At 38.3% G+C, this 25,829-nt stretch overlaps 1 protein-coding gene across 5 annotated transcripts in view; it reads right to left on the minus strand.

Annotated features, from left to right (window-relative positions):
* The window catches only part of SEC22A (SEC22 homolog A, vesicle trafficking protein), a 91,054-nt gene extending 67,579 nt beyond the window's left edge, over positions 1 to 23,475 (minus strand). For 2 of the 5 annotated variants that reach the window (XM_036243613.1, XM_036243618.1), the window contains exon 1: positions 23,452 to 23,475. Coding sequence is in view for 1 of the 5 variants with exons in the window: in XM_036243611.1 (XP_036099504.1) it covers positions 1,317 to 1,324 (8 nt within the window). In the remaining 4 variants the exon portion in view is untranslated. Of the gene's footprint in view, positions 1 to 1,316; positions 1,572 to 2,916; positions 2,940 to 19,898; positions 20,005 to 23,451 lie in introns of those variants that run through there. The other 3 variants (XM_036243611.1, XM_036243612.1, XM_036243614.1) reach the window with 3 other exon arrangements.
* Positions 23,476 to 25,829: the final 2,354 nt, after the last annotated feature.

A 25,829-nucleotide genomic window follows, 5' to 3' on the forward strand; every position in this document is an offset into this window, starting at 1 on the left:
GCTAAAGGAATTCCTGGTTTTAATACTATCCTTCATCTTTTTACCAGGAAGTAAGTCATAATGGCCTCTCTTATTAGATTCTGATCATGCTTTATAAAAACAGACAAAAGGACTACATAGGCCTGGGTCTGAAAGCAATCAAGTAAACAGTCAAACTTTGATTTAAAAAAATATACAGTTCTCAAATTTTAGCCTATATAAAAATAATTGGTAGTTGGCTTAGAAATGTCAGTTTCTGGGCCAACTTCCAAAATATTCTGATCCACTGACTGTGTACTGGGGCTTAAGAATCTTCCATTTTTAACAAATTCCCCCCTGGTAATTACTATGCTATTGTCTAAGGATCATACTTTGAAAACATTGAATTAAACATGTTCACAGTGTGAAATTAAGTGATAACTGTTTCCTGGCAGGCCATCAGAACACAACACCACTAAACACTTCACTTTCACTAGCAGTAGAGGCAACTGGTAAAAACTGAAAAATCTACAACAATTTCATATGATTTTTTTCATGATAGTATATCTCAGAGACTAAATTAATCCTTACCTGCCCAGTTCAGGTAAGTCAATTTTATTTCATTCCAAAAATAGAAAACTGAGTTAGTAATATATCAAAAATGCCATAGAAAACCACTGGTACCAAGTTTAGAAATCAATAGTCCCTAGTTTTCATTGCTATATGAAGTGTAGATGAAAAGGGTCACATGTTTAACCTGACAAGCTCAGAGGTGCCTATATGGCAGTCTTACAAACTCAGATACCTAAAATAAACACAAAGGACAGTCTGAAATTAAAACTTTTTAACTAAAAGCAGTTTATGGTGGGTAGTCATGTCCTAGGCCAGCATCTTCCCTGACAAAGCTCACCTTTACATTAACTGAGCCTGTATACTGTCTTTTTGCGTCCAAAATAACATATCTTTGGAATGTCAAAGTAATTTTCCTTTTTCCAAACCCCTCAAAATATAGGCACTGCTCTGTGAAGGCCACAAATCCCCTCATTATTATTAATTGTTGACTGTTAACAACCCTATACCCACCTATGTGAAAGAAATATGTGTCTATCATTTTACTTTTTATCCAAGACCAGAGGTTTCACCACTTTGCTTTCTCCCACCTCCCTTATCTATCACTGATAAATTTCAGGTAACCCACTTATGTCTCCTCTTTTAATTGTAATATATAAAATAAGGTAAAAAACTGACATTTTCTGTAGCAGTATCACAATCTGTTGAGATTTTGCTTCCTGGCAATTTTCAACAGTTTGGCTCAAATAAACTCACAAAAATTCTTCACAGGTTTGAATATTTCTTACATTGACATTTACTTGGCATAGTTGGTAGGATTCCAAAGAAGCTCACCCAGGACCACACTGTGGACCCAGACCTGGCACTAGGATCCAGCAAAGGGCTCATTGAGCCTGCCGGCTCCCTGTTGCAGTGGGTAAACTTGGGTGAATTGTCTCCTGGATCCAGGATCTTCCCTTGCTTGTGGTAGAGGGTTGACTTTATTTGAACTGTATTTTTAAATCTGCAAGGTGGAACTAAGGCTAAGGGTTGACAGAACCAGGCTAAGACAAGATAGGAGAAAAAAATGGGTGAATGATTTTTAACTCTGGCTTTTCTATTGGAATTGCTTTCTGAGAGTCTGAATAAAAACCTTCACTGTATAAATAAGAGTTGAACTCATTCAGCTCCAAAAATAAAGGAGCACGTCCTCCCTCCAGCCTGAATTTCGGATGTTCTTAGGCAACTAAGAATCTTTGTGGAGGTGTCAGAGGTTATTCTTCAAAATATGCAAGAGCCCCAAAGGGAAATTCCAACTCAACTGTAATTAAAATGACTGGCTCTTCTGGGGGAATGCCCATGAGTATTGGTCACCCAGCTCCCCAAGCCCTCCCGGTTGTTTTAGGAGGCCAGGAGAGAAATGGAGACATAGAAGAGGGGTGAAAGCTCATGGAGCTCAACCCATAAGCAGCATACTTTGACCCACTATATAAACCCCTAGAAAATTTGCTCAGACTCTGCAGATACAAAAACAAAAAACACCCTAAAATCAACATGGGAAGTTGTGCCTCCAAGGCTGGGAACTCCCATACCCCAGTCCTCCTTAATATTCCTGATAGGAAGCCTTTACTTACAAGTGCTTTACAGAAGTGGAAATATTTAACTAGACAATATCAACTTAAAATGGCTAAAATGCAGTTATCTTTGGGCGTCTAAATTAACTTTTTGCATGCAAAATTAGAAAAGTGCCCACTCTAAAATTAAACTGAATGAATGAATGGGAAGCATATCTTAATTTGGAAATTAGAAGTTTCTAAGGAAAAACATAAATTCTTTCTCTTTAAAAAAAAAAAAAAAAGGAAAATTAATAAGAAATTTTACAGACTGTCTCTGAACTATACTGAAGCTAATAAATGCCTACACCTCATTCTTCCCCCTTCTATAGCTCCTCCACTATATCCTTTGCTCTCTAAGCTTCCTTATTCCTTCCCCTCACTTCTTCATTCCCCTTCAATGTCCTCCACCACCACTCCCTACTAAATTAAGGGAAAATGAGAATAGGAATTCTAACAGCGCCCTTTGGAAAAAAGCTGGTCCCAGCTAAAGAGGAACAAGCAATTGTTCCCAATTTTTTCCAGGACCCTGATGGGATTGCAAAGAATTTTAACTGTTAAAACATGTCATCCTGGCTATTCTAACCTATTCCAATTACTATACCTACTGGTTTCTGGGAGAAAAAAGCAACAGAATTACTAAGGTTTGTAAGAAAACTCCTATAGAGAAGTCTGTCCACTCTAAAGATTATAGAAAACTGAAATAGAATTTAGATTTATTAAAAAAGCATACGGCTAAAGACTACAAGAAGACATCTCCCCTTCTTATTAATAGTTTAGGAGAAATTAAAATTATCATAAAAAGGGGGAGTTTATAATTCCATGCCCGAGCCCCTGTAATTCTCCTAATAAAAAAACAAATGAAAAAAATAGAAATTTATACAGAATCTCAGAACTATAAATAATTATTCTTAGACATCCTGTGGTTCCAAATCCACATACTATATTATCAGTTATTCCTATGATTGCCAATATTTTTCAATAATAGATTTATATAGTTCCTTTTTCAGCATTCCAGTAAAAAAAAAAAAGTCAATGTGTCCTTACTTTCACCGGGGAAATTCCAAGTTTACATGGATAGTAATGCTCCAGAGATATACAGAGAGTTACATCTAGTGTCTTAAATACTAAAAGCTGATTTTTAAAATTATGTTAAATTTCCTAGATATTCCATTCTAATCTTACATGTGGATGATTAGTGTTATGCTCTAGCAAATTTCTAGACTCCCAAAAGAACACACTATACCTATTACTACAACTAACTAACTATACTATAAAGGAACATAAATATCAAAGAACAAACTCTGATTCTGTTTACCTCAGGTAAAATACTTCAGTTCTAATATCTAAAGATGGACTACTAATTAACTCTGAAGGACTCAAAGAAATCCTATTTTTTCCTCTTCCACAAAAAAACAAGATGTAGCTCAGAGGATGGCTGAGTTTGACTGAATATTATCACAACTAGATTCCAAATTTTTCATGAATGGCCCAGCCTCTATATGTACCTAATCCAATTCAATGGAACCCAGAAGGGAAATAAACTATAAAATCTCTGAAGAATTATCTAAAGTCTCCACTCTGGGACATCTTAATTATAGAAATTTTAACTCAAAAATATAGATCATCATAGATTTATAGGTTATTATAGTCAGCAACTAGACTCAGTAGCCAAAGGGTTCCCTCCCTGCATGACAGCCATTTCTGCTACAGACATATTGTATAAACAAAAGACATTCCTCAGTCTATTAAATTCTACTAAATTCTCATCACTCCTGTCAACCAACTGGCTCTTGCCTTCTACAACTAATTTCACTTAAACTTAATATGTCTTAACCTAGCAACTTTGCTACTTTCTTTGCAGAATAAAGACATCCACAATTATGTTTTGCTTACTGACCACCTTCTTATTCCTAGGATTGGTATATAGGAAACTTCTTAATAATGCTTACTTAATTTGGTTTACAGATAGATCTTTAAAAATAAGCAAGAATTGTCTGGCTGGTGTGGCTCAGTAGATTGAGCATTGTCCCATGAACGAGTTCCTGGTACAACATCAATGTGAGAGGAACATATCAACTGGCTGCCTCCCGCATGACCCCAACCAGGGCCAGGGATGAACCACAACCGAGGTACGTGCCCTTGGCCAGAATCAAACCTGCAACTCATTGGTCCATGGGCTGATGCTCTAACCACTGAGCAAAATTGGCCAGGGTGTTTTGTTTTGTTTTTTTTTAAATCCTCACCCAAGGATATTTTTCCATTTTATTTTCAGACAGAGTGAGAGGGACTGATAGAGAGAGAGAGAAACATTAATGTGAGAGAGACACATCGATTAGTTGCCTCCCGCATGACTTCTACCAGGGCTGGGGACCAAACCGCAACCGAGGTACGTGCCCTTGACCGGAATCGAACCAGCAACTCTTTGGTCTCTGGGCCGACACTCTAACCGCTGAACCAAACCGGCCAGGGCAACCAAAACATTTTGAAATGTTGAAGGGTCTTCTTGAAGACAAAGAAGATAAAAAATATGAATAAAATGGCAATAAATACATATCTATCAACAACTGTATCTACAAACAAGCAGAACATAAAAAGACTCATAGATAAGAATTTTTGTTGGTTGCCAGATAGGAGAGAGTTTGGGGGAATGGGTGAAAAAGGTGAAGGGATTAAGCAGTACAAATTGGTTGTGAGACTGACAAACCTCAAAAGGAAGCGGGGAGGGGCGAAAAGAGATAAATCAAAAAACTTATATGCATATGTGCATAATCAATGGACACAGACAACAGTGTGGGGAAGGCAGGAAGGGGACGGGAGTAGGAAGGAGGGTGGCAATAGGGGAAAAAGGAGGGACATCTATAATACTTTCAACAATAACAATAAGTAAAAAATAAATAAATAAATAAGCAAGAATGTTATCTAGCTGGATATTCAGTAACTTCCATGATGAACATAATTGAAGGTTCTTATTTACCTGAATAAAATATGCCCAGCAAGCCTAATTATTCTAATTTGGGCTTGTCAATTGGCCAAAGATAAAATAGCCAATATTTACAATGATAGTAACTATACCTTTGGTGTAAAAATTTTATTTTTTTAAAATATGATTTTATTTATTTTTCAGAGAAAGAGGAAGTGAGAGAGAGAGATAGAAACATTGATGTGAGAGAGATACATCGATCAGCTGTCTCCTGCATGCCCCCGACTGGGGATTGAGCCTGCAACCTGGGTATATGCCCTGACTGGGAATCGAACTGGGACCTCTCAGTCCATAGGACAATGCTCAATACACTTGAGCCACACCAGCCTGGCAAGACTTCTTAGGCAGTCCATAAAAAATGGAAAACAAATGACAAAATTATTAGGTGTCATACAGAAATTTTAAAAATTGGCAATTATCAAAATTCCAGGACATTCTAAAACTGCCACCATGGAAGCAAAAGAAAATTATTTACCTAATGCTACAGCTAGACCTGTTTTACCATTCCCAAGGGAAATGGACAGAGATTCCATGTATCCAAGCCTTTATGACTCTGAGGCAACCGTAAATTATGTACTACTATCTGCAAACTAAAAAAACATACCCAAATGGGAAGAAACATTCCAAAAATGGATGAATGGATTTGTCAGTCCATTGTTGAGGTGTTAAACTAAATAAATGAAACTGTCCTTGTTTTACAATGCAGTCTTTTTTTTTTTTTTTTTTTAATCCTCACCCAAGGATATTTTCCCATTTATCATCAGACAGAGTTAGAGGGAGGGAGAGAGACAGACAGATATCAGTGTGAGAGAGACACACTGATTGGTTGCCTCCCGCACGACCCCAACCTGGGCTGGGTACCAAACTGCAACCGAGGTACATGCCCTTGCTGGAATCAAACCCATGACTCTTTGGTCTGCAGGCTGCTCTAACTGCTGAGCCAAACCAGCCAGGGCTACAATGCAGTCTTTACAGGGCCAGAGGTGTGGCTCCAAAACATCAAAAGCCCAACAAATCCTTTTACCTTCCCTAAACCTCCCCTTATTCATCTTAAAAGGCTTATATAATTGACTGTATAAAACCAAATCTTAAGACCTTTGAAATGCAAATACCTGGTTTTCAAAAACTTTTACCTGGACCATCTTTTAAAATACAAATATGTAAAAAATAAATATTTTCAAAAGAAAAAAATTTCTTAGCCATTAAACAAATCAATTTAACTTATTTTAGCTATTTCTTTCTAAAATTAATAAATGTAATAAAAAGTATTAAATATCTAAATATTTTTAAATAACATGAAATACTAAAATATTAATTGCTAGACAAGTCTTAAGTTTGCTTGCTTTTGGCTTTTTATTACAGAAAGTCCATAAAATAAATTTAAAACTGTTGATGTAATATCTTGTGCTTTATTGAAGATGTGTTTCTTGAAAATGAGAATGTGCTTAAGATATATGCATAGGCCTGGCTGGTTGGGCTAACTGGTTAGCGTGTTGGCCTATGGACCAGAGAGTCACGGGTTCAGTTCCAGTCAAGGGAATGTACTGTGGTTGCAGTTCCGTCCCCGGCCCTGTCTGGGCTCATGCAGGAGGCAACAGGTCGATATGTCTCTCTCGCATCATTGTTTCTCTCTCTCCCTCTTTCTCTCTCTCCCACTCTGTCTGAAAATAAATGAGAAAAAAAATATCCTCAGATGAGGATTTAAAAAAAAAGATATATTCACAAAAGTCAATATAATATAAAGAATACTGGCTATTCACATGCCTATCATTGAAAATTGAGGTATCTAAGAGTTAAAATTATAATTGAGTTGAGGAAAATTATATAGATAATAGAAAATTATTTTGATAATAGAAGGCATGAGATATGGAGATTCATTTTTGAGGGGAAAAAAGTGATTTTGTTCTAAAAATAGCTATTTCTAAAAAAAAGATTTATGAAAATTGTAAAAAGGTTTATAAAAAGTCATGAAGGCTATAAAAGTTTATAAAAAAGATTCCAAAATGGCAGCAGAGTGATAGGAAGCTACACAGACCTTCTCCCAGGACCACACTAGAATTACAACTAAAATAAGAACAAATTGTCGGGAAAAAGCAACAGAAAAGCAGCTGGAGAGGACCCATATAACTAGGAACTGGAAAAAGGACACTGAATCGAGCCTGGTAGGAACTGCGAAGGCACGAGCAGGTGAGCTGGGAGCCCCCGGACAGCAGCTGTTTTAGCTATTTATTAGCAGCTCCCTTGGGGTAAAATCCCAAGCCAGGTCCACAGCACAGAGGGCTGGGACAGAGCACTAAATTAGCTACAGCCACCCACCTTGGGCTCTGGCAGAGGACGGATAGACTGGACTGGAACTGTGTGGACACTTGGGAGCTTGGAAAGGTAAGAGGGGAATGGGAGTTTTTTGCTAAATCACCTCCTCACAGGACAGTAGTCCTCTTACTCAAAGAGCCCCTTCCTAGAGACCCAGGGAGAAGAAATAGCTCCTCCCTCAGAAATTTAACACCACCCAGCTAGGCCAGAGAAATGCAAATTGAGGCTTATTAACAGCCAGCATCTGCCCCACCCTCTGGAAATCCTCTTACCCTGAACACCTAAGGGAGTTTTTCATTCAGTTGAGGGATACAACCCAAGACACATCAAGTAACTGAGACTAACAACCTCCAGGCAAAAAGCTAGAAGATAACTGAACCAGGAAAGCAAGACTTGACAGTGGTGTTTAACGTGGGTCCTCCCATACTCATCCAAACCCAGTAGAGGGAGCCACAATTAGTGGAACACCAACACCCACAGGGAAAATTTGACAGGCTCTAAAACCCACTGAGATACTCAAATTGGCGAAACAAAGAAACAAATCCCAAATGAATGAATAAGCGAACTCTACTGAAGATGAGATAAATGAAATACAGTTAAGCAAGTTATCAGAGGGAGAGTTCAGAGCGATGATATTGAGGAAGCTCAACAGCATGAGTAAAGGGCTCAACACCATGGGTAAAGATATAGAAATATTGAAAACCAACTAATTGGAAATGAAGAATGACATAGCAGAAATAAAGAACACACTAGAAGAAATAACCAGCAGAGTAGAGGAACCTGAGGACTGGATCAGTGAATTAGAAGACAGGGTAGAAAAAAATCACCCAATCAGAAAACCAAAAAGAAAAAACAATTAAATAACAGGAAAACAGCTTAAGAGAACTTTGGGACAACTGGAAACGTAACAACATCCCCATCGTAGGAGACCCAGAAGAAGAAGAAAATGAGCAAGGTTAGAGAATATATTTGAAGAAATAGTGACAGAAAATTTCCCTAACCTGGTGAAGGAAGAAGGCATTCAAATTCAAGAAGCACAGAAAACCCCCAAGTAAGTAGAACCCAAACAGGCACACACCAAGACACATACTAATTACAATGCCAAAAATTAAAGACAAAGAGAGAATCCTAAAGGCAGCAAGAGATAATCAACAGGTTACATACAAAGGAACCCCCATAAGGCTATCAGCTAACTTCTCAACAGAAACACTACAGGCTATAAGGGAATGGCATGAAATAATTAAAGTAATGAAAAACAAGGATCTGAATCCAAGACTACTCTGTCCAGCAAGGCTATCGTTCAAAATAAAAGGTGAAATAAAGAGCTCCCCAGACAAAAAAAAAAAAAGGCTAAGGGAATATATTAACACAAAACCAGCACTGCAAAAAATGTTAAAAAGACTACTGTAATTAGTAGAAGAAATAGGAAGAAAAATATAACCACAATAAAGAAAAATGGCAATAAATAAGTACATATCAATAATAACCTTAAATGTAAATGGATTGAATGCTCTGATAAGAAAGTATGACTCATATATATGTTGTTCACAAGAGACTCACCTTACAATAAAAGACTCACATAGATTGAAAATGAAGAGATGGAAAAAAATCTTCCAAGCAAACGGAAAGGGAAAAAAAGCTGAGGTAGCAATACTCATACCTGATAAAAACAGATTTCAAACTGAAGGCCATAACTAGAGACAAAGAAGGCCACTACATAATAGTGAAAGGATCTATCCAACAGGAAGATATAACCTTGGTAAACATATATGCACCCAACACAGGAGCACCAAAATATATTTTAAAACTTCTGGAGGACTTCAAAGAAGAAATTGACAGCAATACAATCATAGCAGGGGACTTCAACACCCGCTAACATCACTGGATAGATCCTCTAAACAAAAAATTAACAAGGAACCCTGGCCTGTATGGCTCAGTGGTTAGAGTGTCAGCCCACAGACCAGAGTCCCAGGTTCAATTCCAGCCAAGGGCACGTGCCTTGATTGTGGTCCATCCCCAGCCCCAATAGGGGTTGTGCAGGTTGCAACCAGTCAATGTGTCTCTGTCACATTTATGTTTCTCTCTCTCTCTCTTCTCCCTTCTCTCCCTCTTGCTCTATTGAAGATAAATGCAAAAATGTCCTCAGGTGAGGATAAAAAAAAATTAACAAGGAAACAGAGACTCTAAATGATGCACTAGATCAAATGGATTTAATAGATATCTACAGAGAATTACACCCCAAAACTGCAGAATTCACATTCTTCGCAAGTGCACATGGGACATTCTCAAAAACAGACCACATGTTAGGACACAAACTAAGTCTCTACAAGTTCAAGAAGATCGAAATCTTACCAAGCATCTTCTCAGATCACAATGACATGAAACTAGAAATCAATTACAACAAACACACGCAAAGACATTTGAACACATGGAGGCTAAATAGCATGTTATTAAACAAAAAATGGGTTACCAAGGAGATCAAAGAAGAAATTTAAAAATTCCTGGAAAACAATGAAAATGAACACACAAAAACACAAAATTTATGGGATGCAGCGAAAGCAGTCCTGAGGGGAAGTTCACAGACCTACCTCAAGAAACAAGAAAAATTTCTAATTGACTATCTAACCTCACAACTTAGAGAACTAGAAAGCAAACAAAAAGAAAACCCCAGAGCAAGTAGAAGGAAGGAAATAGGAAAGATAAGAGCAGAAATAGATGACATAGAGACCAAATAAAAAATAAAAAAAAAACAATTCAAAAGATCAATGAGCCCTGGCCGGTTTGGTTGGTCGTGCGGGTGGCAGCCACTCGATGTGTCCCTTCACATCAATGTTTCTCTCTCTCTCTCCCTTCCTCTCTCTCCCTCCCACTCTATCTGTACAAAAAATGGAAAAATATCCTCGGGTGAGGATAAAAAAAAAAATCAATGAAACAAAGAGCTGGTTCTTTGAAAAGATAAACAAGATTGATGGACCCTTACCTAGACTCACCAAGAAACAAGGAGAGAGGACCCAAATAAACAAAATCAGAAACGGAAGAGGTAAAGTAACAACTGTCACCACAGAAATACAAAGGATCATTAACAAACACTATGAACAACTATATGGCAACAAATTGGACAATCTAAGCAAAATGGACAAATTTCTAGAAACACATAGTCTCCAAAAACTGAAGTGGGAAGAGATAGAAAACTTGAATAGACCAATAACAACTAAGGAGATTGAAGATGTAATAAAGACTCTCCCAGAAAACAAAAGCCTGGCCCAGATGGCTTCACGGGGGAGTTTTACTGAACATTCAAACAACTAACACCCATTCTCCTCAAACTATTCCAAAAAATTCAAGAAGGAGGAAGACTTCCAAACTCGTTTTATGAGGCCAGCATAATTCTAATTCCAAAACCAGATAAAGACACTACAAAGAACTAAAACTACAGGCCAATATCCCTAGTGAACATAGATGCCAAAATCCTTAACAAAAATATTAGCAAATCGGATCCAGCAATACATTAAAAAATTATTCACCATGACCAAGTGGGATTCATCCCACGGATGCAAGGCTGGTACAATATTCGCAAATCAATAAATGTGATACAGCACATAAACAAAATGAAAGATAAAAACCATATGATCGTATCCATAGACGCTGAAAAAGCATTCAACAAAATCCAGCACCCATTTCTAATAAAAATGCTCAGCAATGTGAGACTAGAGGAATCATATCTCGACATAATAAAGGCCATATATGAAAAACCTACAGCCAACATCATACTCAATGGGCAAAAACTAAAAGCATTTCCCTTAAGAACAGGAACAAGATGGATGCCCACTTTCACCACTCTTATTTAACATAATATTGAAAGTCTTAGCCACAGGATACCTAGGAATAAACTTAACCAAAGAAATAAAGAACCTATTTGCAGAAAACTACAGGACACTGAAAAAAGAAACAGAGGAAGATATGAAAAAGTGGAAGCATAGACCTTGTTCATGGATTCGAAGAATTAACATCATTAAAATGTCCATACTACCCAAAGCAATCTATAGATTCAATGCAATCCCCATTAAAATACCAACAACATATTTCACAGAACTAGAACAAATACTTCAAAAGTTTATATGGAACCAAAAATCACCTTGAATAGCCATAGCAATCTTGAAAAAGAAGGACAAAGTAGGAGGAATCTCAATACCAGATATCAGGTTGTACCAAAAAAATCATTGTAATCAAAACAGCCTGGTACTGGCACAAGAATAGGCACATAGGTCAATGGAACAGAACAGAGAACCCAGAAATGGACCCAAGACATTATGCTCAATTAATATTTCACAAAGGTAGCAAGAGCATACAATGGATAAAGACAGCCTCTTTAATAAATGGTGTTGGGAATACTGGACAGCTACATGCAAAAAAATGAAACTAGACCACCAACTTACACCCTACATAAGAATAAACTCAAAATGGATAAAAGACATAAATGTGACTCGTGAATCCATAAAAATACTAGAAAAAATGTAGGCAACAAAATTGCAGACATCACATGCAGCAGGATTTTCACTGATACAACGCCTAAGGCAAGAGAAACAAAGGAAAAATTTAGTACATGGGACTATATCAAACTAAAAAGCTTCTGCACAGCAAAAGAAACAACCATCAAAACGGAAAGGGAATCCACTATATGGGAGAGCATAACTACCAATGATACATCAGATAAGGGGTAAATTTTCAAAATATATGGAGTACTCATACAATTCAACAAAAGGAAGTCAAAGAACCCAATTAAAAAATGGGCAGAGGACCTAAATAGACACCTCTCCAAAAAGGACATACAAATGGCCAAGAGACATATGAAAAAATGCTCACCGTCACTAATCATCAGACAGATGCAAATTAAAACAACTATGAGGTGTCACCTCACACCTGTCAGAATGGCTGCCATCAATAAATCATCAAATAACAAATGCTGGCGAGGGTATGGAGAAAAGGGGACTCTAGTACACTGCTGGTAGGAATACAGACTGGTGCAGCCACTATGGAAAACAATATGGTGTTTCCTTAAAAAATTAAAAATTGATCAGCCATTTGACCCAGGGATTCCACTTCTAGGAATATATCCTAAGAAGCAAGCCTGAAACACCAATCAGAAAGAATATATATACTCCTATGTTCATAGCAGCACTATTTACAATTGCTAAGATCTGGAAACAAGCCCAAGTGTCCATCAATAGATTAGTGGATAAAAAAGGTATATATACACAATAGAACACTATGCAGCTGTAAGAGATTTCTTATCCTCTGAGACAACATGGAGGGACCTGGAGAGTATTATGCTAAGTGAAATAAGCCAGTTAGAGAAAGACAAATATCACATGATCTTACTTATTTGTAGAATATAATGAACAAAATAAGCTGATGAACAAAACAGACCCAGAGACATAGAAAGGAATATGATTCTGACTGACAAACCTTAGAGGAGGAGGACGGGATGGATGAGATAAACCAAGGAATTTATATGCATGTATGCATAACCAATGGACACAGACAACAATGCAACAATGCTGGGGGTGGGGAGAAGGATGTCTAAGGGGGGAAAAGGAGAAACATTTGTAACAAAAATAAATTTAAAATTTTTTTTAAAGTTTATAAAAGTTTAAAATGTATAACGCAAAAAAAAAAAAAAAAATCACCTCAGCCCGACTCTCTCTTATTACTTAATTCCTTAGATGGAAGCCAAGACCTTTTTATTCCTACCCCCCACCACACTCATTCACAGCCCTTGAGGCTTTTATTGTTTCAACAAATCTTCCTACTTGGTAATTAGGACCTTCCCTCCCCTTTTCCAATCTTCTTTTTTTATCCTCACCCGAGGACATTTTTCCATTTGTTTAGGTAGAGTAGGAGGGAGAGAGAGGAACAGAGAGAGAGAGAGAGAAACATCGATGTGAAAGGAACACATCGAGTGGCTGCCACCGGAACAACCGACCAGGGCCGGGGACAAACTGCAACCGAAGTACATGCCACCCGCACAACCGACCAGGTCCGGGGACAAACTGCAACCGAAGTACATGCCCTTAGCGGGAACCGAACCCGGGTCTCTCTGGACCGCAGGCAGACGCTCTAACCGCTGAGCCAAACAGGCCAGGGCTCCAATCTTCTTAAGAATTATCAAAGGTAAATAAAAAAATTATTGCATTTTCTCTGCAAACATTAGTAATTCAAAGTATGGATATGGCTTTATGTAATGTGTGTTCATCTGTATATTATGTGTAGTGAATTTTCAGTCTCCGAATGGCATTACTAAGATATAACTTTTTTTTTAATCCTCACCTAAGGATATTTTTCCATTTATCTTCAGAAAGATGGTGAGTGGGGGAGAGAGAGAAACAACATGTGAGAGAGACACATCGACTGGTTGCCTTCTGCAGGACCCCAACCAGGGCTGAGGACTGAAGGGCAACAGAGGTACATGCCCTTGACTGGAGTCAAACCCATGACTCACACTCTAACTGCTGGCCAAACCGGCCAAGGCTAAGATATAATCTTTTATTGGCCTAAAAAGAGTAAATACTTATATAAATTAAGCAGAATTCTATAGTCTGAGCAAAATATTTACTACGAAAACCATTTTTAAGTTTAATTAATGTCTTAAACTTATTATCATAAAAATGTATTTCTTTTACCTAGGTTTACAGAATTTAAGTCATAATCTTTTGGTTAAGTTTATTAGACAATCCACATACAGTTTAAATATTAAAATAGGTTTTTTGTTAATCCTCACCCAAGGATTATGACATACAGAATAATATAAAGTCCATATATATATTTTTTCAATATATAAAGAATAAGTAATATGCTAGATTTTAAAACATTATACATGGCTTATCCAAAGTGTGCATTGAGTATTGGAAATAATTCACAACTCCCAATTGATTTTTAGATAAGAGTGGAAGGGAGGGAGAGAGAGAAAAAAAATCTATGTAAGAAAGACACAGCACATACAACCCAGACCAGGCTGGGCTGAGGATCAAACCTGCAATCCAAGTACATGTTCTTGACTGGGAATCAAACCCGAGACCTTTGATTCAAGGGCTAACACTCTAACCACTGAGTAAAACTGGCCAGGAGTAAAAAGTTTTTTAACCAAGAAATGACTTTGGGTTATTCCAGTGGACCCTGAAATACCTCAAGGATTTATTTATTCTCTCTCTTAAAAAAAAAAATATATATATATATATATTATATATACACACACACACACACTACTTAGGCCTATGTAATATGCTTAAAGTTACATGGAAAGCTTTTCCAAATAAAATAATACTACTAATGTTCTATTTATATACATATATTTTTATTAAAATAAATATACTAAAAATATCAGCCTGCTCTAGGGAGAAACTTGCAAAAATTCAAAGTCAAGTTCAAACAGGAAACTCCCAGGGGTAGCAAGTGTCCTGTCAGTGACAGCCAACAAGCTGAAAGTAATGATTCCCTGTGGGAGTGTCTAGCAATAATACTTTAGACATTGGGAGTCATGAATTATTTCTAATACTCAATGCACACTTTGGATAAGCCATGTATACTATTTTGAAATCTAGCATGTTACTTATTCTTTATATATTGAAAAATATATATATGGACTTTATATTATTCTATATGTTATTTTAAATAATTATTGTATACCAAAAAATTATCTTGGACTATCTTACAAAAAACAGTTTTTTATCAATTGTATTAGAATCAAATTTATAACTATCCCACTTTAAATTTAGTCACTTATGGTCATTGTTTTACTCTAATGCATTTGCAAATATGTCACATCTTTGAAAAGTTTGTGAAAAGGACTAATTTATTCTAAATTACAGGTTTCTAAACAGGTCATATTTTTAAACTAAATAAAAATTTATATAACTAAAAAATAACTTATTTTATAAAAATACTGACAATCAGGATAAACAAAAAAATGGATTCTGGGACTAACTGAACTAATTATTATTAGTTCATTATATTATTCTTATTATAATTATAATTATTATTCTTATGACTGTTTTAAATATTGCTAATTTTTAAATCTTTGTTTTCCAAATATAAGGAAAACTAAAAGCAGACATTCTGCATTATTATCAATGACTCATTAGTAAGGTTATAGGGACTGATAAATTAGTAACTTCATTTCACAATATGCTCCCAGAAGACAAAAACTTCAAAGTCCAGAACTTACAACCAGGAGAATTTTGTCCATTGAGAAAGACATTCATTAAAGATTCTCTCCAACAGTGTTGGAAGGGACCTATCCTTATCTAATGCCTAACAGCAAATGGATATATGCCACTGTCTCTGACACTAGCCTCCATTTACAGTGGAAATCAAAGACTTCTCAAGAACGAAAAGCCACTGACCACAGAGACAGACAGCTATCTCAAGACTTCAGTGAGGCCTGTATACTCACAAATCGATAATACTCAAACTTTATTCTTTTATCACCTAGTTATTATTAATTGAATATACATAACATGATTTTTATTATCCTCCTTATGGTTTCCTAGTGGAAATGACAGCTGTCTCCCCAGATGCCTTCCCTTATTAGATTTGAAAAAATTTAACTTGGATACCTGCTAATCTTTCCCACCTACTAAACAATAATATTCTAATTATCCATTATAGTAAAAAGTCTTAATTCATCTGAGCAAACATATCATAAAATACAAATGATAGTGACTAAAAAAGAAAAACAAAATTAGCTTAACAAAACATTATGATAAGCCCTGGCTGGTTTGGCTCAGCAGTTAGAGTGCTGGCCCATGGACCAATGAGTCTCGGGTTCGATTCCGGTCAAGGGCACATACCTCAGTTGCAGTTTGTCCCCGGCCCCGGTGGGGTCGTGCAGAAGGCAGCCAGTCGATGTGGCTCTATCACATCGATGTTTCTTTCTGTCTCTCTCTCTCTCCCTCCCTCCCACTCTATCTGATAATAGTAGAAAAATATCTTCAGGTGAGGAATAAAAAAAAACCACATTATAGTATATAGAAAAGGTTTTTTGGTTGACTGGAATACTTATTCCCCTCAGACCCTTCCTTGTCTAAGATCAGGCATTTTCTATTCCTAATTGATATAACAGTTATTGATATAACTGTTGCTTTTATTCCTGATATATAAATGTTATACTAAATACAGAAAAACAAAACTTAAACAACAAAAAAGACTTGAATCATGATAGCTCAAAAATTAAATATAATCCAAATTATTTTTTTCTTTTCTTTACTGATTTTAGAGAGAGAAGAAGGGAGAGGGAGAGAAAGCTAGAGACTTCAATGAGAGAGAATCAATTGGCCGTCACCTGCATGCCCCCCACTGGGGATTTGCCCCACAACCTGGGCATGTGCCCTGATCAGGAATAGAACCAGCAACCACTGGGCCACACCGCTGGGCCCAAAATATTTTTTAACAAGGACATATAGGATCTGATTGCCTCCAATTACCTGCCTTTTTATTTTGAATAATAATAATAATTCCATCTTGAATACCACCTAAGGTTATGGTCTTGCCCCATCCCCAGCAGTCTACCCTATGCAGCAAGACAAATACTAACACCAAGACTTCCTAAAAATGAACCTTCCTAGCATGGTGGAACCTCATTATCCAACCAGAAGGTTAGTCATCAATGCATCCTTTGGATTGATTTATGACCAAAAGGGGGACATGTGGACGAAAAGAGACCACATACTAAACCTGACAAGCTTAGGGGAGGCCTTCATGGCAGTCTTACAAACTCAGAAACCTAAAATAACCACACAAAATGGTCTGAAATTAAAACTTTTTAACTAAAAGCAGTTTATGATGAGTAGTCATGTCCTAGGCCAGCATCTTCCCTGACAAAGCTCATCTTTACCTTAACTAAACCTGTCTGTTGTCTTTTTGCTTCTACAATAACATAACTTTGGAATGTCAAAGTACTTCTCCTTTTTCCAAATCCCTCAAAACACAGGTACCACTCTGTGGAGATCCCAAATCTCCTCATTATTATTAAGTTAATTGTTGACTATTAAAATATCCAATACCCACCAATATAAAAAAAAAAAAAAAAAAGTCTGTCAATTTACTTTCTATCCAATCCCATAGGTTTCACCACTTTGCTTCCTCCCACCTCCCTAATCTATCACTGATAGATTTTATATAATCCACTTATGTTTCCTCTTTTAATTATCATATATAAAATAAGGTATAAACTGCCATTCTCCAGAGCATTATCTCAATCCATTAAAATTTTGCTTCCAGACAACTATCAACAGTTTAACTCAAATAAACTAAAAAATTCTTCACAGGTTTGAATATTTCTTATGTTGACAGAAGTCAAAAGCTAACTGCCCATTCATGATAGTAACTAATTGACAATGAACATTAACCTAAATAATAATGCTAATGCATGAAATTTACTACCCCCATTTCCTGTTTTCATGAGAAAATGAGAGGAATTCTAGGTATTAATATGTCATTACCCTTTATATTTTTCTCTTCTATTTACTTAAGAGAAAAAAAAAAAAAAGAAAAACCCAGCAGAAATTAAATTAGCCTTTACCATAATGGATTCTTTAAAGTTCCAACTTGACACATCCAAATCACTTTTCTCCTGTTCAACCAATTTTTTTTTTTTTAAAGCAGTAGCAAGAGAAAACATTCCACTAACACTCCTCTAGGGATAAAAGCTATATTATAATCCCCTTTTAAAATTATTACCATGTTTTATTTATTAAATCACAGTGTCAACATTTAGACTAAGAAAATGTCACTTCGTACCCTTAAGTATTTATTGTTTAAATACAAAACTTTCGTCTTTACAGAAATATACTGCAATACAAAGGACTACTCTGATAATTAACATGAGGATAGGGTTGTCACCTATACTTTTCAAACATCCATATACTTAGTATTTACAGGTAGATTAGCCCTTGCCGGGGTGACTTGGTTGGTTGGAGCATTGTCCTGTACACCAAAAAGTGGTGGGTTCAATTCCCGGTCCAGGCACATACCCAGGTTGTGGGTTTGGGGCATGGTCCTGGTGCCTGAGGGAGGCAACCATTCTGTGTCTCTCCCCGTCCTCCCTTTCTCTCTCTAAAATTTACTATAAACAAATAAAATAAAAGTAGACTGCATTCCTTCATGCCTGGTCTTTCTAAGATCCCAATAGAAATGTTAGAAATTATCTTTATTATAGGGTGCCAATTTTCATGTAATCTTCAAAATTACTCTTTTATTTATAACTTGAAAGAAAAAAAGATAAAATTCATACTTTCTAAAACATTTACTGAGAAAAGAATACCAACCTATAAGTTCCATTCATTCAACAAACATTTGAGTACTGTTAAAAAGAAAAGCCACAGGCCCAAAAAGGCTCACTCATGCTAAAAGCCCGATACCAAAGCTAGAGTAAATACCGAACCTAATTTTAGTTTCAGAATCTCCCCAGGAGTGTAATTTTAAACCAATCAGTCTGGAATTTCCTGATCCACACAAGTGAGGTGTTCTGACAGGTAAACTCCCCCATCACCTGTCCTTGCCTAACATAATCCACTCTTAACTTTTTAGTCCCACCTCCTTTCTGCCTATAAAAACATTCCATTTTGTGCAACCCCTCAGAGAACTCTACTAGTTGCTAGACAGGATGCTGTCCGATTCATGACTAGCTTAATAAAGCCAATTACATCTTTGAGTTTAATCAGTTGAATTGCAATTTTAACAGTACATACTGTATGCCAGAGACTGTGCCAGACATTAGGAATATATAGTTCCTACCATCAAGAAGCAACAACCAGAATTAAAGAAATTCAAATTAAAAGAGTAAACGCAATGCAAGCTACATTGTGCACCACTTTACTAATTGGAAAATTACAGTTAGACAAATTTGCATTTCAGATATTCCTAACGCCAAACGCACAGTACAGCAGTTCCCTGTCATAATTATATCTGTTTATCAGTAGGTAAGATTTTTCTGAGACGAAAAAGTTTCTTCTTCCCAGAGTCATTTGGCCTAGCATCCAAACCAGTTAACTAGCAAAAGAAACTGGGATGACTGTCCAATGAGCAATGCCAGGCTTGACTAATCTGTAGATAGACTTTAATCGCCTTAGGATAAGCAATCTCTTCTCTGTCAACTCAATAAATATTTACCTTTCCCTTTTTTCTTTTTACCATAGATTCTTAATGCAGTTCTTTAATCTAAAAAAAAAAAAAATTACTCTCATCTTATCTGGACTGTGCTAGCAGAAAGAGGAATCTGTCCACATCAGGGCCAAGTTAGGATTAGAGTACCCTTAGAATCCAGGCAAGGTGGTGGCTGAGAAAAACCAAGGAAGAGCCAGTGGGAACTGGGGAAAGCAAGAGGTTAAATCACTCGCATGGGAATATTTACCTCTATATCACTAAGCAATAGTAGTTTTATCAGGGCCATAGACACATTTTTAGGTCACTGGTCCATTTTCTCTCACCTTTAATACTGGAAAAAGATTGCATATGCCTTAGACAACAGCAGCAAAGTCATTGAGAATCTGAGTACTGGACTTGATATTCTCTCCCCAATAGCAACTGCTAGAGGAAAAAGCCCATGATTAGAATCTAGGTAAGTTTGGGTAGATATTTATGTTAAGGTTGTGGAAGAGAAAGTTTCACAATGCCAAACTACTATACAACCGTTTAGATCCAAAATAACAAGATGCTGACCTCTCTTCCTCAGAACCTTGTGGGGCAATGACTGTGGGCCCAAGGTACCAAGAAGGCAAACTCTCATAAAGTAATAAATAAAATCCAATGTATAAGTACACATTAAATCTATTTTCTAGCAAGATGCTTTCATAAATGCCTCTTTTAAGATAAAAAACATTCATACTGGGTTAATCACTCATTTTAGTTTATTATTTCTCAAACTGTAGTCATCCAAGTACCATTTTCAGAATTCTTACCATATCTGCACTCCACCTGTACTATCATCTACTTCACATGTCTTTCAACTGACCCCCCACCCCCACCCTTAGCAATAGTATTTGTTAAATCAGTTTTGCTGTGTTAGGTTTTTCTCCCAACTTAACAAATTAGAGAATTTGTAGGGTTTCATTCAAATACACGCATGTGAAAACTTTACAGAATTATTTTTTAAATGTTCATCTGCCTATCACACAAATTATCTTGCATATCTGATGGTACCAAAATTTGGTAAACATTACCTTGGTACCTATTTTATTAAAAGTGCTAACAGAGATCTGTGAGAATTGGGAGGGGGATTGTTATTTGTCAAGAAAGCTATGATGTGATGCACAGGGTAGGGACAAGACTGAATGAAAAGGGAAGTTCTTTACACAGCCACAGGTTAGCAGGAAGGCACTTAGGAAGAAGTTTGAAGAAAAAGGGAAAGGGTACCAAGGACAACTAGAATTTATTTTGCAGCTTGCTTCCTCCCCCAACCTCTCCAGCAGCCTTTGATACTCCTATCATAGGTGCTTGAACAGTATGTATAAGACCTCAGGCTCCAGAGTAGATATCCCCACATCTAGGAACAGGGCCCCCAACACATGCATAAATGTGTCAATCCCCAACATTTATGTAGCACCTCATAGTTCACAAACAGTGAGTAGGTATAGCCTTCATTTTACAGATGAGGAAATGAAGGCTCCCTTTCTCAATGTCACACTGCTAATACATGGCAGAACTGGTGCTTAAACCTAAGATGCTTCTACTTCTATATCACTGTGCTACACCAATCTCATAAAACCAACAAGGGCAAGAGATACAGAAACTATATAGCTACTCATTTTGAAATAATAAAAAGACCAGCTTACATTTTCTTTAAGAGGCTGTATAGTAGCCCTGGCCAGTTTAGCTCATCGGTTAGAGCATCAAGCCCGAAGACCAAAGAGTCTCGGGTTCAATTCCAGTCACAGGCATGTACCTCGGTTTTGGTTCCATCCAGGCCCTAGTCGGGGTCGTGCAGGAGGCAACCAGCCGATGTGCTTCTCTCACATCGATGTTTGTTTCCCTCCCTCCCTCCCACTCTATCTGAAGATAAATAAAAAAAGTTTCCTCAGGTGAGGATTAAAAAAGTAAAAGAGCCCTGGCCAGTTTGGCTCAGCGGTTAGAGCGTCAGCCTGCGGTCCAGAGAGACCCAGGTTCGGTTCCCGCTAAGGGCACGTACTTCGGTTGCAGTTTGTCCCCGGCCCTGGTTGGTCATGCGGGTGGCAGCCACTCGATGTGTCCCTTCACATCGATGTTTCTCTCTCTCTCTCCCTTCCTCTCTCTCCCTCCCACTCTATCTGTACAAAAAAATGGAAAAATATCCTCGGGTGAGGATAAAAAATAAAAATAAAAAAATAAAATAAAACAAAATAAAAGAGACTATAGTAGTTAACAGGATGGACTCTGTAACTAGATTGCCTGGGTTCATAAACTGGCTCCACCATATACTAACTATGCCTTTCTATATTCAATTTCCTCACCTGTAAATTGTGGCTACCTACAGTATATATATCTCATAGGTTTATTTTAAATATTCTAATAGTTTCTACCTTAGAGGAACATGCAAAAAACCTGAAGCATGCAAAGAACTTGAAAAGTGCAATCTTAAATGTTTGCTGTTATTATTATTTATTGACTGCCTCTATTTACCAGGCACTTTATACACATTACTTCATGTAAGTCTTCCAATAACCTGAGGCAGATAGTATCAGTTCCATTTTACCTTTGAGGAAATTCAAGCTCAGAAAGGTTAAGTAATGTATTCAGTCCCTAACTAAATTAGCAAATAACAGATTTAAACTCAGGCCTAACTCTAACCACCCTCTGAGGCATTGCCTCTCAACATATCCAAGCTTCTTACTCAACTACATGGAAAGGAAGGTCACAAACACCCTGTCCCGCTTCCTCCCCTTTTGACAGGAACTGGGCTTCTTTCATATACGGATATAAAATATATTTAGATTTTTTTTTAAAGCATACATCAAAAGCAGTACTAAACTGAGATCATGGGTTCTCAACATAGGAAATGCCCAGATGTCCCATTAACTTAGGGTATGGTCACAGATGTCAGATTCATTTACTGAACTATAACCTTCATATACCAGACATTGTAGGTACTGTTTAAGGTACTGCCTAACCTTATAAAAGTCATTCAAGGAGTTTTAAAAGTGACTGTTCCACCTGTTCGCTGGGATCCCAACATCTCCAGTTCGGTGGCTGACTCGTTAGCCCTGGGCTTTGCCTTGGCTGAGCAGGCACTGAAGGGGCTGGTTCCCAAGCTAGCCAACTACCCGCAGGTGGGTGACCCAGGAAACTACGGAGCACCCGAAAAGTCCCAAGCTGCTTTCACGGGCGGAGGGAGTCAGGCGAGCTGGGGCCCCGCCTCTTATTCTGAAGCTCTCTTCCATCTGTCCAGCCAATGCTCAGGTCTCTGTGCCCCACTTTTCTCAAAATGCCACTAACAGGGTCTTATATGAGGTTTCCGAGAGCCGACGCGGGCAAATCTCCGAACTCAAGGCTCATTCAGTCCCCACAAAACGCAAAGTTAGCCACTGGTTCAAATCCCACCCCGCCTAAAAGAAACAGACTGCCACGTCAAGCTCCCTGGGGCACCCAAGCAGCCTAGGAGGGTCACAGTGTCTCCGACACCTGGGCGCCAGGGGACGCCCTCCGCCGCGGACAGCCCACCGAGACCGTCCCCGCCCGTCGGCCCCTTGCCTCGGCTGCCCCATGCCCATGGAAGGTCAGCCGAGGGGCCCCCGCGGCCCGCGCTGCCCCGACCAGCTCGCAAGTCGAAGGGGACAAAAGGGGACGAAATCCCCGCAATCCCGCCCCTCCCGAGCTCCGAGGTTCCAACGACACCTGGCTCCCGCCCCCACGGCACAGGCTTGGTTCCGGCCCTGGAATAGGTCTGCAGACACGAAGGAAAGGGCCAGGGCCGTGGCAGGCGGCGGGGACACTGAGGGGAGCGGCCGACCAGCGGGTTGAGCGACCCGAAGAGGAAAGAAACGAAGACTGGGAGGGGCCAGTCACTACCTGTCGAGCCGGGACCAGCCGCTCCGAGTGACGCGGCCCGCAGTGCATTGTGGGGTCGGGGCGTGGCCTTTCGGCGGGGCAGCCCGGCACCCGACGTGGCTGGCGCCCAGCGGGATCAAGCCCGGCCCCCATCCCTCAGCTCTCCCGGGCCAATCGGGTTCTGTGGGAAGGCCACACTGCCCCGCCCCCTCCAGGACAGATTGGCAGTTTTTAACTCACCTGCGCCAAGAGATTGCGAGTTTGTGTACTGACCGACTGTGCGGTCCCTCACAGATAACGCGAGTCTCTTCCGCCTGCTGCCTGTCCCGGAGGCATTTTGTTTCTCATGCGGCCCTTATTCAAGGAGTCGGAAGAAAAAGCCTCTTCTGAGGGAGCGAGAACAGTTCCTGCCCAATCTACCACCACACTCCAAGAGGCACCTAACCTTGGCAGAGAAATAAATGCCAGATGCTGGCTCTGTGGCCCCTCCCAGCCTTTGCACCTGCCATGCATGATAAAACAAGCATTTACTGATTATTTGCCATGTGCCAAGCACGGTGTTAGGCATTGGGTTACAGGAGTGAACATAACACTGGGTGGAATCTGAAGTGTAGTAGCAACAAGAGACGTTAAGGCGTAAATCATTGTATGATTGATTATAAATTGTGATCAGTATTATGAAGGAAAATTAGTAGGTGTGATGATGAATTAATTCTGGACTGTCAGGGAAAAGCCCTTTGAAGAAGTGCCTTTTAAGCTCCAGGCATATGAAATGGCCTTAAAGAATGGTAAAGGTCAAGGGAATATTGTGTGTGAGGTTTGGGGGGCATGAGAGAACTTGTGTGTGCTCTAGGAACTGAAAAGAAGTCAGTGTGGTTGGGGTTAGGCAGCATGTTTGGGCTGAGGTGAAGCAAAAGCCAGACCATGCAGGCTCTTATTGGCCACATTGTAGACTGTATTTTGGAGTGTATCCTGAGGTAAAGGGCAGCTAATGGAGATCTGATTTACATATTTAAAAGCTCACTCTCGCTGCTTGTGGGTAGTAATTTGGAAGAGGGCAAGAGGGATTGCTGGAAGGCCAGTTTGGAGGCAACTGCGTTAGTCAAGGCCAGAGATGATGTTGGCTTGAACCAGGGTAATGGCACTAGAGATACAAAGAGATAATGTTGAGACATGTATAGGTCAGAGGTGGAATCCAAGGAACTTAATGGATTGGTTTACTGAAAAGGGTAAAGAAAAGAGGAGCATTACGGATGACTCCTTAAGTAACTTAGATGGGTTAAGAAGCCATTTACTGATTTAGGGAACACACAAGGAAGAGAAAATGGTTAGGCTATGTTAAATTTGAGGTGCTTATAAATGGAAACATCAAACAAATTTGGATATGTAAGTCTGGAATTCAGAAGAAATGTCTGGACTAATTATATAAATTTAGTGGTTGTTGGAGTGGGTTAACCCAGCCCTCCAACTCCTAGATGTATATGCAACAGAAATGTATCCATATGTTCACCAAAAGACATATCTAAGAATGTTCATAGGATGAATAAATTTTAGAATATTCACATAGTGGAATAGTAAACAAGAAAGAGAATGAACAAGCTATAGCTACACACAAAACATGGCTGAATCTCACAATCATAAAACTGAGAGAAGTCAGACATGAAAATTGTATACTGCATGATTCCACTTATATAGCGTTCAAAAACAGACAAAAATAATATACAGTAATAGAAGTCAGGATATTGGATATCCTTAGGTGATATTAATGTTTGGAAAGGGTCACTAGGGAGCTTCTGGAGTTCTAATAATGAATGTCCTTCTTCTTGATCTGGATGTTGATTATACTAATGTGTTTATTTAATGAAAATTCATCAAACTGTACTTAAGATTTATGCACTTTTAAATATGTACTTTATTATTCAATAGAAAGTTTACATTTCTAAAATGTTATAGGTGATCCAGCCATGAAAAATTAGCTGGTACCAGACTAACATTCCTACCAGAAACAATAGAAAACTGGACCAAATCTATGAAATAAGAGTTTTCAGACATTGGACAATAGGCACAGTAAGACTATGATCTTGGAAAGAAGGAAAACAACTAAGAAGATCCCCAGATTTTCCTAGATTTGTTTCTGGAGGTATTTACCTAAGAATAGGATGGAAAAAAGCCAAGCAGAATACAGTACTTATGGTAACAGAGGAGAAAAAAAAAATGAAATTAAGAAAGATTGAGGCAACTGAAATTTGCAGAGCAGAGAAATATGCATAAGGTCTTCTTGAATTTTTGGTGTACGCTTAAGGATAGACTTCATGAGACATTAAATAACAATTACTAGGAGAACTGTAAGCTGAACAACTACTAGAGCTTGAATAGAGTCAGGAAACATTTAATATTTG

The sequence above is a fragment of the Molossus molossus genome, unplaced genomic scaffold (assembly GCF_014108415.1).
Source record: "Molossus molossus isolate mMolMol1 unplaced genomic scaffold, mMolMol1.p scaffold_m16_p_5, whole genome shotgun sequence".
Lineage (NCBI taxonomy): Eukaryota > Metazoa > Chordata > Mammalia > Chiroptera > Molossidae > Molossus > Molossus molossus.